General features: G+C 39.0%; 1 protein-coding gene across 2 annotated transcripts in view; it reads left to right on the top strand.

The window, feature by feature from the left end:
- LOC131475947 (protein shisa-8) overlaps positions 1-16931 on the top strand; it is a 91228-nt gene that overhangs the window by 65811 nt on the left and 8486 nt on the right. For both annotated transcript variants that reach the window (XM_058654346.1, XM_058654345.1), the window contains one exon: positions 9970-10086. In XM_058654346.1, coding sequence (XP_058510329.1) covers positions 9970-10086 — 117 coding nt within the window. The remainder of the gene's footprint in view (positions 1-9969; positions 10087-16931) is intronic.

Here is a 16931-nt window from a genome sequence, read left to right as displayed (position 1 = left end):
CCCCTCTCGTCTCATGCTGTGATCTCTTTTGGCTGCATCAAAGGTCTATTCAGTAATATTTCATAAAGAAGCTAATATGCATACCCTGTGCCCTTTCTTCCTGTCTGGATGCATACATACATTAATAATTAAATCCACGCTTGATACTTTTCTTCACACAACCTAGAGGTGTCCATTTGTCAAATTATTTTTGTGTGTGTGTGTGTGTGTGTGTTTTCACTGACCTTGACCATTCGTGTCATTTATTTAACACTCATTTACAAGCAACAGCTGCAGGCTGATGTATCTTCTCTGTTTTTGCACACACACACACACACACTCTACTCTACCGCACATCAAACGATAACATTTAATACTTTTTGTCATCGCTCTAACACCTGCTGACATTCAAAAAGCATTCACCCGTTCTGTTATTTACGCCCATGACGCGAAATAATCAAAAGAACTTCCAATTCAGTCTGCATGAGCTGTAATATATATATATGTATATATATATATATATGTACATATATATGTATATGTATATGTATGTATACATATATATATATATATATATATGTGTATGTGTATATATATATATATATATATGTTTAATAATGTAAGGGTCCTTGGATGGGGCTTAAATCAGTGAAAAGAAATGTTGCCCCAACAGTGACAAAAACATGTCAAAAATGAGATTAAGGGATTAAATGCAATATGTATCAACTCATTTTTCCCCTCACCTCTATTAGGGGTACGACATTAGCCGCGGGCTGCGCCGTAAATGGGCTTCTGGATGAGCAGAAAATAGGCCGTAGATTTTCTTTATCAGACCTGACACTGGCTGTGATTCATACTTGTGAGTACAAAAGATCACGGAAGAATAAAATAAAAAGTATGCGCGCACACACACACACAAAAAAGAGACACAATGGAAGGGTAAAATGAGGTTGAGTGTGGAATCAGACATAAGTAAAAGCTATTAATCAAGTTTAAAAAAAGGGTTTTCATTAGAATTGAATGATGAAAAGGTTAGTGCCTGCAGCTCCATTGTCGAGCTGAACAAAACCTCCGGAAACGAGGAAAAGCCGGCTGTTTTAGAGTGTGAAAGTTCAAAGCAGTTCTCTGCGCTGCTCGCTGCGGTTCATTTAGCTGATTGCTCCGAGTAAACACGGTGTTAACTGCAGGTGACTCACACTTTTTCTATCACCTCACATCTTCCTACATCTCAATTTACTCAAGTGGACCAACAGAGGTGAGCGTTAACAGAGGATTTTAGCGATGAGGCTCGTGCAGCGTGGCGGAAATGTGGCTGTCGGCATGTTTTCAGCCTCTTGTTGAAGGTCTTTGAGTAAAGCTATACGGAGATACATGAAAGTAAAGTGTTCAACACCCAGAATAACTCAATAATTCATTGGTACAGGCAGAAAGAGTGTGTGTGTGTGTGTGTGTGTGTGTGTATGTGTGTGTGTGTCATGACACAAACACACACATGTATCTAGACGAATGGGAATTACAGCTATCCAGAGCCACAGAATATAATATTATTATATTTTATTCATTTGTTTTATACTGTAGAGGTCTCTACTCTTCACAGAGTGTCAGAGGAAGTCGGTGGAAGGGTTAAAAAACAAATGAGGCCGTCATAGAAAATCAGTTTCTTTAAAAGAGCGGCATTACCAGGGAATGTTTGAGGATTTTGAGGAGACACAGTATTGTTGTATCTGGTTGGATGTGTGTGAGTAATGTCTGTAGATGTTGTGATGGTAATCCAAGGGGAAGGATTTGATCTTATTGGGTCTTGAGGATGTCAAAACACGTTCCCTGAAGGTTCCCCCGCCAGGTTCTCCTGTGGATACTATGGAAAGTTTCCTAACATTCCCCTAACTTGTTAAGGTTCCCAGAATGTTCCCGTAACATTACTTTTTCACAACCGTCATATCAGCTTCATACAAACCCTTTTGGTTCCCAGAACCAATCTCAAGACCACCAGCGACCCTCATGTGAAGGATAAAGCGGTAGACAATAAGTCAGAACATTTTACCCTCACTACCTTCCACATGATGTCACTCACAGCCACCACTCTTTTACACCCAAAAGCCCAGATATCGGTTTTATTGGTCGATTTGGAGAATCTCTAGATTTCTGCAGATGAATGAGCTACTGTATGAGACTCAAATCAGATCAAATGAGTCCAATCGAATCAAATTGTCCCCACAGGATATGTTTGTGTCGCGTAAGTGCTACAACAGCTGCGGAGACAACAAACTGCCAACAAAGGACACATAATTCACAGAATATCATTAACAATATAATAAAGATGAATTCTGCTTCTCCTTCTCTAATTATGAGTGTTGCATCTGCCCTAAAACACATGGAATCTTTGTTTTTCCACAGCTGTTAAAGGGACCTGGGGGTCACAACACACAGACACACACATAGTGAACATGGGCTGATGTGACACACACAGAGAGATACAATATTGTTCACAGACACAAAAATAAAGAAATAAATACACCAGCGAATGTCTTTTTTGTTAGAGAGTGAGTTTTGGATGACTGTGCAGTCGAATGACCTGTTTTGAACAATTGAATCCTCAGAAGTTTAGAAGTGCTGACTGGCGTTCACTATGTTGTTTCTGGAATACACATTAGACATAAATTAGTGGAGGAAGAGAGAGAGAGAGAGACAATGAGTCATGGTGACTTTAAGGGAGGATTGTAGGACAAAAGATGCCAATCAGAGTTAGAGCTGCTCTTTGTAGGTATAGAATTCACTCCACTGTTACATAACACACACACACACACACACAAACGACACACTCGCCCACTCACTCGTCCTCCTGCACTCATATGATGACAAGGAAAAATCGCTCACTCGTTACAACTACAACTGTATGTGTGTGTAAATGATAGAATGAAAATGTTTTAATCAGTTTTTAACATAATTCTTCAATGTGTCACATCGTTATAAATCAGACTGGATGTACAGTTTGACATTTACATACATGTGGAACTAGTGTGCTTTACCTACTGTATTTTAAGTAATAATCTGGTCACAATTTAACAAGAGTCTTTATGCATGGAGTTTTCATGTTCTCCGTGTGTGTGCATAGGTTTTCTCCAAGTTCTCCAGTTCCTCCCACGTCCAAAAACATGTAGATTAGGCAAATTGGACACTCTAAATTAATCATAGGTGTGAGTGTGAAGAAGATGGATGGATTGATGGATGGTCACAACCTTTTTCACATGTTCTGTGTCTCTCTACGTATGTGTCCCCATTCAGTCAACTATTACCCCTAATAGTTGACTGAATGGCAAACGGCGCTGTCCATGGTCCTGAAAACACTCAATTGTTCTGTCCATGGTGCTGGAACCAGTTGATAGATGGAAACATGCAAACCTAGGGACATTCTGAGCTGTTGAGTGGACTTCATCTGTTCATATTTTTCATTTCATTGACTTTTACTCCCTCCATCTTTTCAACTGTCTCTATATGGACTTTGTAAGTTAGTGTTTTTCCTTGGAAGGTAATACATGTAATAAAAGTACACTAAGCATTTTTAACCTTTTCGCCACAACATAGTAAGACACATGCATGTGTGTTCCTTTATTTGTTAACTCTCTAGGACCTTCTCTGGCATGAACACTGACCTTGTCAGAACCAGTAGTCTTCATGGAGATGGAGATTTTTGCATCTCTCCAACCATATTAAATGGAAATGGAGACGTTGCCAGATTATATCATTCTTGCATACTGTATGTGTTTGTGCTCACTGACTTGTGTAAAGTGCTGAGCAGACGTGGAGTAAAAGTTCAACGTGTGAGGTAAAGGCTGGAAATAATGGTGTCATCCTGGGAAAAGAGAGAGTGAGGAGGGAACGTGGGACACTTTGGCGTCACTTCACTGAAATGACACAGTTTAACACAAACAAACATAAAATGAGCAGGTAATCCAGGTCTATATTGTCATTTCATCCATCTTTCTTAATATGTGTGTTAGCATTAAATTACTATAGCAACTACTGAGTGTTTAAAGTGATTTACCAAACATTGTCCCACTAAAAAGTGCTATTACAAATAAAACCTCCTCTACATTTGTCCTTAAAAGATTTTTCAAAGGTTTCAAACCCTCCACGTGACGCATGATTTATTGAATAACCATTTTTTTTTCATTAAAAAAGGGCCTTTGTAAGCCATGTCTGATTCTTGTTGTGACACGGAGATCTAGTCAAAATATTCACTATACACCATATTATGTACTTTATGTCAACACAGGTGATTGGGGGAGGTGAGGGGTGACACAGGTGAGGTGAGGTGGAAAGCAGAGAGAAAACAGACGAGTTCTGCCTGGCAGCATCTGCTCCTACTGTAAATGTGCTGTTAGCGTGATGTGCAGGGTCTGCAGCGTGTTATTCTCCACAACACCTCAAACCAATGTTGGCGTGCACTGTACCACACTGAGAGACAGATATTAATGAAGGAGGCCCATATGTCACACACACAGTCCACCCACTGAGAGCTTTAACATGCAAAGACATGTAGCATCACATAACATGCTGCAGTTACCTCACTTATTCCTGGGTGAGGACTGTCACGGAGAGAGTCAGTGATGAGTTGAGATGAAAGATTTTATTGAAGTGAAGACTTAGCCTTGATAATAAAAAATGAAGTCACTTTTTATAATACTACTTAAGTAATAGTCTTGTATAGTATATGACATTTACTGTACTTAAGGATTGAGCCATGGTCGCTAAGTGGTTGGGTGAGTTGACTTTCAATTGTAAGGTTGTGGGTTCAATTCCTGGCTCTGCTGGTCTATATGTGTCCTTGAGCAAAAACACTTAACCCCATGTTGCAGCGTGTGAATGGGTGAATGGCAAAACTATAGTGTAAAACAGCTCATCAAGACTAGAAAAGCTCTATATAAATACAGACCATTACCATCTCTTCTTTTTCTGATTTGATTTGGTAGTAACGAGTAACAAAGATAGAAAGAAGAAAGTAAAAGTTGCTAGAAATATAAATAACAAAGTTAAGTACAGACACGTGTACAATAACAAAGTAGTCAAGGTCTTCACATTATACAGGTTGGATGTGGTGTGCATGCGAGAGAAAGATAGAGAGATATTTTGTAGCTTCTGCTCTAATAGGTTAATCTGCATGCAGGCCAACATGCAGACCAGCCTCATAATCAGCTGACACACTACTTTAGAAACAGATTATTCTTTTGTTGACCAGAGAGTTTTCAGTGGTGCAGTTGTATGAAATGATACGACGTATAGTCTACTCCACTCGGCTGTTTGTCCTGTGTCGGCCTGTGAGGTTATGTGGGACTGTAGTAGTTTAACGCTCAATGGATCAAACAGAGGAGCTTAAAGTAGACGCATTAGTTATTAGTAAGTGTTGAGTTGTTGTTTGATGCTTTATACAGATTTCCCTTCTCGTTCTCCCTCTCTACTGCCCACGCCGCTTTGTCCTCCTGCATTCTTTTTCTTTCATTCCTCTTTCTCCATCTCTCTCTCTCTGTCTCTCTGTGTGTGTGTGTGTGTGTGTGTGTGTGTGTGTGTGTGTGTGTGTGTGTGTGTGTGTGTGTGTGTGAGTGTGTGTGACAGTAGTCATGTCAGAGTAAAGGCTGGCTGAAGCCCTTGAAGCAGTCAGCCTTTGATGTTGAGCCCTGCTGAATTAGGCCATCACCCAGCGGTGCTCTTCTGCCTGCCTGCAAACACACACAAACACACACACACAAACACACACACACACACACACACACACACACAGAAAATGCTTGCAAGCGCATGCATACAATCAAAAAAACAAATGCATGCTGGCAGGAGAGCGCAAGCGCAAATCTAGGCAAACATGCTTTCCCTCACCCAAGCAGTGATAGACACATTGGACACGCACAAACATACTTTGTGAGTTTATTCATATACCTTTCCCCCCCCCCTCTCCCTTTCTCCCCACATGAATAAACATGACTTTGAATTCGTATGGAAGTGCCGCTCCTCTCCTCTGAGACGTCTATACTGTGGCACAATGAAGGAACATGCACACTCACACAACATAAACAAAGCGGGAAAAATGTAGGACATTCAGAGTGAATTTATTCAAGAACACAGAGAAAAGGGAAGACTTTTTTTCCCCACTCTTTCTCTCCGAGTGTTCATATGCTTCCTGAATCACACATAAAAACAAGCTAATACTGAACCTGATATTTTTTATGTGCTCAAAATGGAAACACAAATAAAAACCAGAGAGGAACTGCTTTAGCTATGGAGCTTTTTAGAGTCTTTCAGTGCATTGTTTTTGTTTGAAGGCTGAGTGAGTGTATGGATGCTGCTGTGCAGCAGCAAGTTGATGTACAGTACTTAAGTATTCAACAGAGGCGGCCATGTCATGTAAGTTAGAGGAGATGAAGGGGGGAGAGTAAATCCGTCCATCCATCTTCTACCGCTTTATCCTCTACATGAGGGTCGCGGGGGGAGCTGTGCCAATCTCAGCTGACATAGAGTGATAGTTGGGATCACACCCTGGACAGTTGGGGGAGGGGGGGTGGGGTAAATATGCAAGTTATTTACATTTGAAGCATGACTTGAAATGTAAATAAGTCTCAGCTTCCTTCACCATATTTACCTTTTTAGTTAATGAAGTTGACATCTCAACAATGTTCCAACAAGAAATATTGCCAATACTCTCAAAGCGACTGTCATGTGAATTAGCAAAATGCATTCAAATTCAAATCGAAGTGTGTCCGCCGAAGCGAAGATCACTTACACTTTAGCTGACCATTGTCACGGCGTCTGAAACATGAGTCGGATTATTTTTATGCATGCGAGAAACATGAAAGAAAGAAAAAGGTTCTCACATAATGCCATATCAGGTCAAAATAGTACCACTACTACTAATTATTATTATTAGTATTTATATAAAGCATTCTCAAAGCTAAGGCACAAGTTAAATTTATGCAGAATGATAAAAGTATGTTTGAAGGGTTTTCCAGTGTGACACATATAGGTAAAATAGTTTTTATTTGGCAGAAATTGAAAATACAATAAATATACTTATATATGTATTTATATTATATAATTTCCACCTGATTGTCTGTTGTTTTTCTTGGACCACCATGATTTTACAAAAGCACACAATGGACAACTGATGCTAACTGAACAAACACTGATTACCACATGTTAACAGCTGTTTTTTTAAATAATTGGACAAAAAATCAATCAATTGGTTCATTTTTTACCCTCTCTCTCTCTCTTTGCCTTGCAGAGTGAGTGAGTGAGTGAGTGAGTGAGTGAGTGAGTGAGTGAGTGAGCAGGTGGTGAGGTTCACATAAGACGATAACAGCCCACATTTTACACACATGCAGCAGCGACACATATAAAATTGACAACACACACACACAGCGTGCATATCAATTACATGGGGACGTGAAGATCTATTTCTAATTCAATCAGTCAGAGCTGGTGTCACATCCCTCGCTCTCTGGCTCTCTCCCTCCCTCACCCGCTCTATGTGCCGCACTCTCCCATTATCCCCTCGCTTGATTCTTACTGATGCGTCTCAGTCTTTATGTGGCTGGTGGAAGCGTTTCTGTGTTTGTGTTGATACGTGTGTGCGTGCGTGTGTGTGTGTGTGTGTGTGTGCTCGTACTCTCCTGTGGCAGCGGTTTCAGTTTTATAATTCGAGCGAGATGACATTTTTGAGCAGTGAGGTAATAATCCTGGCCTGACCTTGTTTCTTCAGAGCCTGGAGGGTTTTACAATTTAAGATGCTATTTGAAACTTTTTCGAGCATCGGCTCTGCGTTCTTCAACTGCTTTTATCCCTTGTCTTTGTAAGAACATAAGAGTACTATGAAGTATAGTACATACTGTTCAGTATAGTACGTAGACTACTGTGTTTTCTAATCCTTTTTTATATATATTTGCTAGTTGCTGTGATTTTTCAGCTTCTTAAATGTGAATATTGTCAAGTTTCTGCGATTTTTCAGCTTCTTAAATGTGAATATTGTCAAGTTTCTGCGATTTTTCAGGTTCTTAGATTTGAATATTGTCTAGTTTCTGTGATTTTTCAGCTTCTTAAATGTGAAAATTGTCTAGTTTCTGTGATTTTTCAGCTTCTTAAATGTGAATATTGTCTAGTTTCTGTGATTTTTCAGCTTCTTAAATGTGAATATTGTCTAGTTTCTGTGATTTTTCAGCTTCTTAAATGTGAATATTGTCAAGTTTCTGTGATTTTTCAGCTTCTTAAACCTGAATATTGTCCAGTTTCTGTGATTTTTCAGCTTCTTAAATGTGAATATTGTCTAGTTTCTGTGATTTTTCAGCTTCTTAAACGGGAATATTGTCTAGTTTCTGTGATTTTTCAGCTTCTTAAATGTGAATATTGTCTAGTTTCTGTGATTTTTCAGCTTCTTAAATGTGATTATTGTCTAGTTTCTGTGATTTTTCAGCTTCTTAAATGTGAAAAATTGAAATCCTCATTTTCTTCACATTTTATGTTACTCTTCATAACAAGATTTACAGCAAATAGTGAGACATAATTCATTATAATTCGAGGCAACATTCTCAGCAGGAAGAGGAGAGGGGTCGGTAGGAGCAGACTATAGTTTTAGACCACATTTTAGAAGATTTGCTTCAATGTTATGTGAATATTGACAACTGTGATGTTGCAATGCAATCGTTTCTCAGACCAAAGCAGATGCTTTTTCTGATTTGATCTACGAAAAGATCATTTGTGAGGACCATTAGGATCAACACTTTGTTCCCATGTCAACCAAATCCTGAGGAGAGCATTTGGCTCTTCAGCTTCCAAATGCTGCAATATGCTGCATCTACCATTTATAATCATCTTTGCTGTCTGCAGTTTTCTGAAAAGCAGTAGAGTTGAGGGAAAGTTTATTGTGGGGTTTTTCCTGCAATACTTCAAAAAATTGTTAATATAACAACATCGATTAGCAAATCTTGAGAAAGAGCTTTCATGAACACGATTGTTTTTGCGATCATAAAGCTGGAAATGAAAAACACCCTGTGGGATCGTGGCAGTCATGTCAATACTGGTGTCAGTGGAAATAAAAATCTTGATTAGTTTGAGGTGAAAAGAGTTTAAGTTTTAACAAGTTTTCCATCAAAGTCCCAAGTCACAAAAAGGCACACATGATCAATAGCTTAATTACCAGGATTGCCAGTACATAAATAACTTCATACACAAACATTTAACCCTTTCATTAGTTACCATTACCATAAACATGCAGTATATAAAGAGGCTCTCATAATGTGCAATATAGAGTGTCTTATATCCTTTTTTTCAGCCCAACCTAGGCAATCTGAGTTTCCCAAACTATATAAACACACCTGAGCAAAAGGTTCGTCACAGTTCAAAGTTCACTTTGTTCGTTTTTTGTTCGTTTTTATTTACAAAAAGCAAAGAAAAACTGTCTATTTTGTGACTTTTGTACTATCATTGCTACTTTATATCACCGATTGCGGAATCTGTGAAGAAATATAACTGCTGTGTGGATCATCAGAATGGGTTTAAGACATGAGTCAGTTAATATAAAAACAATGTCCAACCATGTCTCCGCAGCCTCACGCCCTTTGCTGTAGGTAACACTACAGATTTCCCCCCCCCCTAAATCAAACTCTGTGACACACAACGTAAAACCCTGAGCTACAGGTACTCATCTTTACAGCAGCCGTAACATAGTGTAATCAAACCATCATCGTTAACATTTCGTGTAAATCTTGGTAACAAATCACTCATTTAATGGCGAAGCCTCAAAACCTAGATCAACAGCAAAATAAATGCCATCTCATGTCAGCGTTCATGCTAAACAGAAGGGATGTGTCGGAGGAATTTCTTGTGTGATGTTGTTGCTCCCTCTTTAGACGATTCTAATTGAACTATGGCTTAAAGAAACATCATTGATTTGCACTCTCTTTGAGCTTTCGTGTAAGTTTATTTTTGTTTCTCTGTCTCCCTCAGATCACAACCATTTGAACAATGCAGCCTTGTCTCCGCTCGGTCCTGCCATGGCCTTGTCTCACCCTCATAACAACCTGGGAATCGGCTTCAACAAGTACACATCGCTGAAGGCTATGGGTGAGTACACACACACACACACACACACATGTTGATATGGACAAGCTTTGTGTACAGAGGTCACTCAGGTCAAATATTGTTAAGTCTAAACAAACCTGAATCAAAATGATGAAACATGCATCATACCCGTGTGCACTCTGAGTGGGAAAGTGGTTGATGGGGAGCAAGCACCCATTAAGATAATGGATTTTTTTATGAGTCTGACTCTCATCCCGCCGTGTTAGATCATGATTCATGTTTGAGTGCGGCTACTTATTCCCCATTTCTGCAACCTTGGTATAACTATACGGCAACAGATATAATGTAAGTACTGTAATCAAATTATGCCGCTCATAAGACCAAATCCAGTTTGAACATCCTCCCCTTCCCAGAAATGAGTGGCTGAAACACGAGACTGGAAAATCTGTAGTTTTTTCTAAATAAAACTTTTTTTCTTCATTTTAAATTGTTAAACGACTTTTTTAACATGCAGTAATTTGTAAATAACTGACAGATATTGGAAGTTATTCTGGGACTGACATTTTCAGGGTTAGGTGGTAAAGGGTTAAAATTAAATCCAGGATGAGACATTAACATGCAACAAGAAAACATGTAATTTAATCTAATACAGGGTTTTTTTGAGCTACACAAACCAATAAAGAGCCCTCACTTTATCAAAAGATCTGATCTTTATCAGTCAGATCAGATCACGAGCATAAATATTCATGCGCACGCTCACACGATGATGTATTTGATCTACTCTCTGATCGCTGACAGACGACGACACGGTGACAATGATTGTGAGCGACAGCTTGACACATACACATGTACTGTTGTTTGGCACAATATTAAACCTGATGCAGGGATGCCCATCATCGCTGACCGTCATGGTCTGAAGGACAACGATGTTCTGCAGTTGGACGGAAATCATTGTTCCAAATGACTACATTTTAAAACATAAGCTAAAACACACATAAGAAAATAAACATGTTTTTTAAATAAGAAGTGTGCAGCCTGTCTGAAGTGGGAGCTCATTCCATAATTTAGGAGCTGAAACCCCCAAGCTTCAGCCTTGATTATGGGATAACTAAGAGGAGCTGATCTGTAGATCTTGCAGATCTTAATGACCTTGAGGGAACGTAAGGCTGGAGCAGATCACAAAGATAGCGAGGGGCAAGATTAGAAGGCATTTAAAGGCAAATAATAGAATTTTGTGCACGGAAGCATAGGAATGTTTTCATTTTTTAATCATTGCTGTAAAATGGATAGTCTTAGTTAAAGAATGACAGGTGGAAAGGTCAATAAGAAATGTATTTGTACAGACGAGGAAATATCGGCGGGAGGCGAGATTGGATAAAAGCGTCTGCTAAATGACATGTAATGTAAATGTAATGTAATGAGATGAGCTAAGAAAACTGAAAACAAAGGGAGAGGAGAGCGAGGCTCCTGTCGTTATTCTGCTCAGTGAGGGAGAAACAAAAGGCCGATTGCATGAGCCAAACACTTCAACTAACAAATCGCTCACACACTGAGGTGTGACGCTCATCTCTTCACTCTCGACATCTACATATTCACTTCTGTGTCTGTGTGATGACGCACGGACGACGAGCTGCTGCTCTTTGTGCCCGACTGTTTGTTATCTGCTCGGTTTTTGTGACTCTCTGTCTTTGTCTGATAAACACAGAAATGTTGATATGGACTCAAACAATTTCAATTAGATGTTTGATTTTAACAAATATTTTGTATATTTCATATCAGATTATCATCATCCAATCAGATTCAGATGTAATTTGTCACACACAGTATGTGAGACTTTTGAGCTAAATTGTACACACACACATTTGTTGTATCTGTTCAGTGACCAAATTTAACCAGATTGTAAAATCCTTGTACACATGTACACATTTTTCATTCTCATGCATTTCAAAGGTTTACAAAGACCCAGTTATAATAAACTACAAACTTTGTGCCTAACATAAAAACATGTCTTCACCTTAAAATGTAGTCATTTAAGTTATGGGGAATTGATTTTTGTCTCCATAAGGAAGACAATTCCTCATAATGTGACTGTAAACAGATTTAGGTCCCCACAACATAAGGAATACCAGGTGCACACACACACACACACACACACAACTTTTGTCATAATTGAGTTGTATCACAATACTTATACACAAACTCGTTCAATTGGTATTGCAATTCTATGATTACTGTGATTCGATTGTATCCACAATTGCCATTTTCTTTTTCTCCTTGAACCTAAATTGGATGTTACATTTCTTGAGGCAGTCTTTTTTTTTTTCCAAAAAACCTGTGCACACTGCTTATCAGACTGTCTGTCTGACGTTTATATATAAACTGAATGGAACATAACATAATAATGTTTTTAGTTAACTGCTACATTTAGTTTCCTTCCTTCCTTTGGCTTAAGAAAATAAACATAGTCAGGCCAAGTATAGAATAAATTGCTCTTAAAACAGGACACAGTAGCGCCTGGAGGAGATTTTTAAAATTGTCCAAAAGCAGCCCTCCTGCAGGAGGTGATGTAAGTGTGATCAGGACGTTCTCCACCAGACTTTGCAAAAACTTCTTCCCTCAGATTTGTCACCACCACCTTTTCACTTTCAGTCGCCTACTTTGCACAGGAGCATTAATGTGCTCACAATCCAATCATCTTTTCACACGTGCTTATCAGTTTTCTTGCTGGGCAATAAACAAACCGCCAGCGTCCGGCTGTGTGGACAATGTCATGGCTAGGACACACACACACACACACACAACAGCTTGGACCAGACTGCTGACCGTATTCCGGATGAAACAGCAGGTAACTGGACCGAGCTGCTTCAAAATCATCCACACATCACAGTGATTAACAGCACAAAGCAAACACAAATGGTGATATGAGTAAAGGAAGCTCAAAGAGGTCGGGATACTTGAGCAGTTGTGTTAAATGAACGGCTGAAAGAAATACAGGTGGATTGAAAGTGGCGTTAAGGGTCTAAAGTTTAGAGATTATGAAAGTAAGATGGCAGGGTTTATGAAAAAGCAGAGCCTCAGAGAAGAAATAAAGATGGAGAATTTAGCAGCTGGTAAACTGTAGCCACAGAAACATGTTGACAAAATGTTTTGGTTTTAATTATTAATCTAATACTCATGTGAGTGTCATGGAACCAGTGAGTCCAAACAGCAAAGGTAAGACAGAATAAAACGTACAACAGACGGTGGAAGGATTTGATCAAAAAAAAGGGTGTGAAATGTTCTGTGCCAGGAAACACGACACAGAGACAGCATGGAGTCTATAATTAAAGTCTAATAATCCACCCGTCAGCACTACTGGAGATATGGAGCCATGAAGTTAAATCATTTTTTTACATTTGTTTATGAAAATTAAAAGGTCACAGAAGCTACCGTTAAATAAACATCTTACCCACCAGAATAAATACATGTTGACTGTTTTCCACGCATATTTGAATTATTAGCTGTCTTCAGTGTCGGTTGCTGCATCTTTGGCAAGTGCGTCAGGTCAGTGAATAAGTTTAAGAAGCTTTTTAAGGAACGACATGAATTGAAGTGGCGGCTTTGAAGACGGAGGCACTCCTCCAATCTTCTCTGGCTTAAAGTCTTATGTTTCGCACTTCAAACTAAAGTTACTTTACAGGCAGTGATAAGTGGAGGACCTGAGAAGCATTGCAGCATGGCAGCTCACTATGGTTTAATGGAGAATTGTTCATTTGAAGAAACATTTATACTTTAAGAGTTTGTCGCTTCTGTGCTCAGAGCTGATGTTCTACTGCAGGTTATTCTAATGTGACGATTAAAAGCTGTATAATGTGCTGTCATGCATTGTCCAGAACACCATTTTCAGTTTCTCTGGACATCCCTGAGTTTCAAAAACTATAAAATGCATCAGTTTAAATAACATAAAAATGTGCATCAAGTGGTGCAGATGTAGAAGATTAACATTCAAATCAGATGTAATGGTGTAAGCTAAAAGAACATGCCGTCTGGGATTTAAATTGTTTATAAACTGAAAGACAAACACACTGTCATGGAAAACATGGACAAATACATTTTATATTTTACAGATTCATACAATGCTCAGGAATTTACAACTGAAGATCGTAATATCTCATACAGACGTTTTGAAAATAGACAATGAGACATACGTGATTGGTCAAAAACAGCTTATAATTATGGTAACTCTGTGTTGCAGCTTTTAAATCAAATTTAAAAAGAAAAGTGATGCAAATACAACAATAAAACACAACACAGGGTGGAATAAAATAGGAAAAGGCTAAAGTCAAAAGGTTAACACCCTGTTTTAACTTTAAAATAAACAAAAAATCCCAAATAAAAAGGGTGGAAAAGAAAGGAGCTAGTTAAAGGCTAGAGTAAAAAGATAGGTTTTAAGTCTTCTTTTAAAAATGTCTCGTTTTACCCTGATATCTAAGGGTAGTGTGTTCCAAAGTTTAGGGGCGTAAGTAACAAAGGCTGCATCCCCAATTTTCTTTTGAATAAATAAACCTGCAGTGGACGATCACAGTGTTTGTGGTACATGGCTAGCAATGTAGCTTGGTCGTAGCCCATGAAGTGCTTTACATACGAGAAGGAGGAGCTTAATATCAAGCTTACACAGTTATAATGTGATGGCCCAGGTTGGGCCCACAGGCCTCGCTTTAGGCAACAGCTGGAAAGAGAGCAAAATGCTGATGTTGTTAAAGAGTATGACTAAAAATGAAATACAGAAGGAAAGATTGGGAAAATGTCAAGAGGAGAAGAACAAGTAGATGGAGAATCAGTGAAATGAAGAGGAAGGCCCATAATACTGTCGCACAGGTTCTCCTGCTGGCAACCTGTGTGAAACACACACAAATGACTGGCGACAGCAGTTGTTCTGGGAAGAAAAGGTTAGTTTGATTCATTGTTTCTGGGCCGTCCCACATTCGACCAAACTGTCCAGAGATTTGGACCAAATTATCATTTACCTTGTGAACTGACCATGAACATTTATGTTTGAATTATATTTTATTATGCTTTCCAAAAAGTAAAAAAAACATTTCCAAACATACCACCCCAGGTAGTTTGCTGTGTTTTCCAGTGCCCAAAAGAGGTGCGTGGAGTGGTCATCTCACTTTAGAAAGGATCTTTGTTTACCTCTCACTCGCTGCTGTGTGTTGGGTGGACAAGAAGTACTTGAACTTGATCGAACGGAAAAAAAAAATATATGTATATGTGTATATATATATATGTATGTATATATATTTAGGAAATTGAAGCAGAAATAAAAGCCTGAACACAGACGACTGAGAGGACTGTGACTTGGTGTGGAACTTTAATATGTTCCCACAGAAATACAGAATGTCCCTACGGTCTTCATGCACATTTTTCAGAAAAGCTGACATGTTCTTAAGACCTAGACCTTGTAGCACTGTGTGTATATAGAGCCCATCAATCTGCAGCAATGCTGTCGACAACCAGAGAGTGTCCACATGTGACTGTGATGAACAGGCAGCCGGAAAAACCTTGCTTTTGTCCACATCCAAAACTGTGTGCTGCACTTTACTACTTTACTGGAGTTGCATCCACATGGGCATAAGCAGATGTTGTGATAGCTCCCCTCTTATTTAATTGCAGGCCTCTTTATATCTTTACACCAGCATTTTACTGAGGGAGCGACTGATTAACAGCATATCACCGTCCTTCCTCAACCACTGCTGTTGAAATGACACTCAGCGGGTTCACATGTGGAGAGTTCAATAAGCCCAGTGAGAGGGCAATGGACAGTTTTCTGACATGTGTCAGTATGTGACATATTATCAGTCAATCTGGATTTCTTTAAAAAAAAAAAATGCTTTTAATGCATCAAACAATATGTTTATCCCAAAAAAATATCCATTTCAACAGATATTCAGGCATCTATTCTCTTTTTTGGCCCCTGATCCCAATCATATATTTTTAGTGTGTGCTGATACTTGTATTTGCCTGGAAACAGAGCTGCACAGTACATACATTATTAAAAAAAAAGGTCATTGTTAGTAGAATAATTACTAATCCACACACAGCACAGCACAGCACAGCAGTATAGTAAACTAGTAGGGAAAGATGGAGAGAGGACGGGCTGTCACCAGCTCTCTGTTAGCTGATAGATGTCATCGGTTGAGAAGGCTGAGCTCTTTTGGATTGCAGGGAACACTCCTCGTGACCTTCTATGATTCTGTGGTGGCAGCAAGAGCTTTCTTTTGTGGAGTTGTCTGTCGGGGCAGTGGCATTTCAACAGCAGAGAGAGAGAGAGAGAGGAAGAGGCTGCACAGACTGATTCAAAAAATGCCAGCTTGGTCCTGGGATGGTAACTTGACCCAGTGGAGGTGGTGGAAGAGAGGAGTATGATAGCCAAACGATCATCTACGATGGGCAAGCTCCTTCAGGAGCTGTATAACGGGTCGTTCCTCCCTGCTGCTGTAAGGCTCAGTAGACCATGTGCAATATCACCACACCTCAAACTCATGCTGTACATGCTGCATATATTCTGGTTTCTTGCCGTCTATACTGCAAATTCTATTCCATATTTCTATTATCTTATTCATAAATATTTTTCTATATTGTACATTCATAGATATGAAAATGACCTTTACCCTGACTGTCTTTGCTGCCGTAACAATGCAAATTTCTTAATTTTCTGGACAAAAAAAAAAAATCAAAAAAAAAAGTATGACCAAAAATTTAAATATTGTTACTGCATCTGTTTGTTGAACAGATTGTTTCATACAGGAGGGTTAATGTTAATATTCCGTGCAAACACAGAGTTGCTTTGTTGTTGTAAACTCCAGTTACGGCAGCATGCAACTGCAATGAGTCAACAGCTCAAA

This window comes from Solea solea, chromosome 16 (genome assembly GCF_958295425.1).
Source record: "Solea solea chromosome 16, fSolSol10.1, whole genome shotgun sequence".
Lineage (NCBI taxonomy): Eukaryota > Metazoa > Chordata > Actinopteri > Pleuronectiformes > Soleidae > Solea > Solea solea.
Note: the sequence above shows the minus strand (reverse complement) of the source record. Positions and strands in the feature narration are given on the sequence as shown.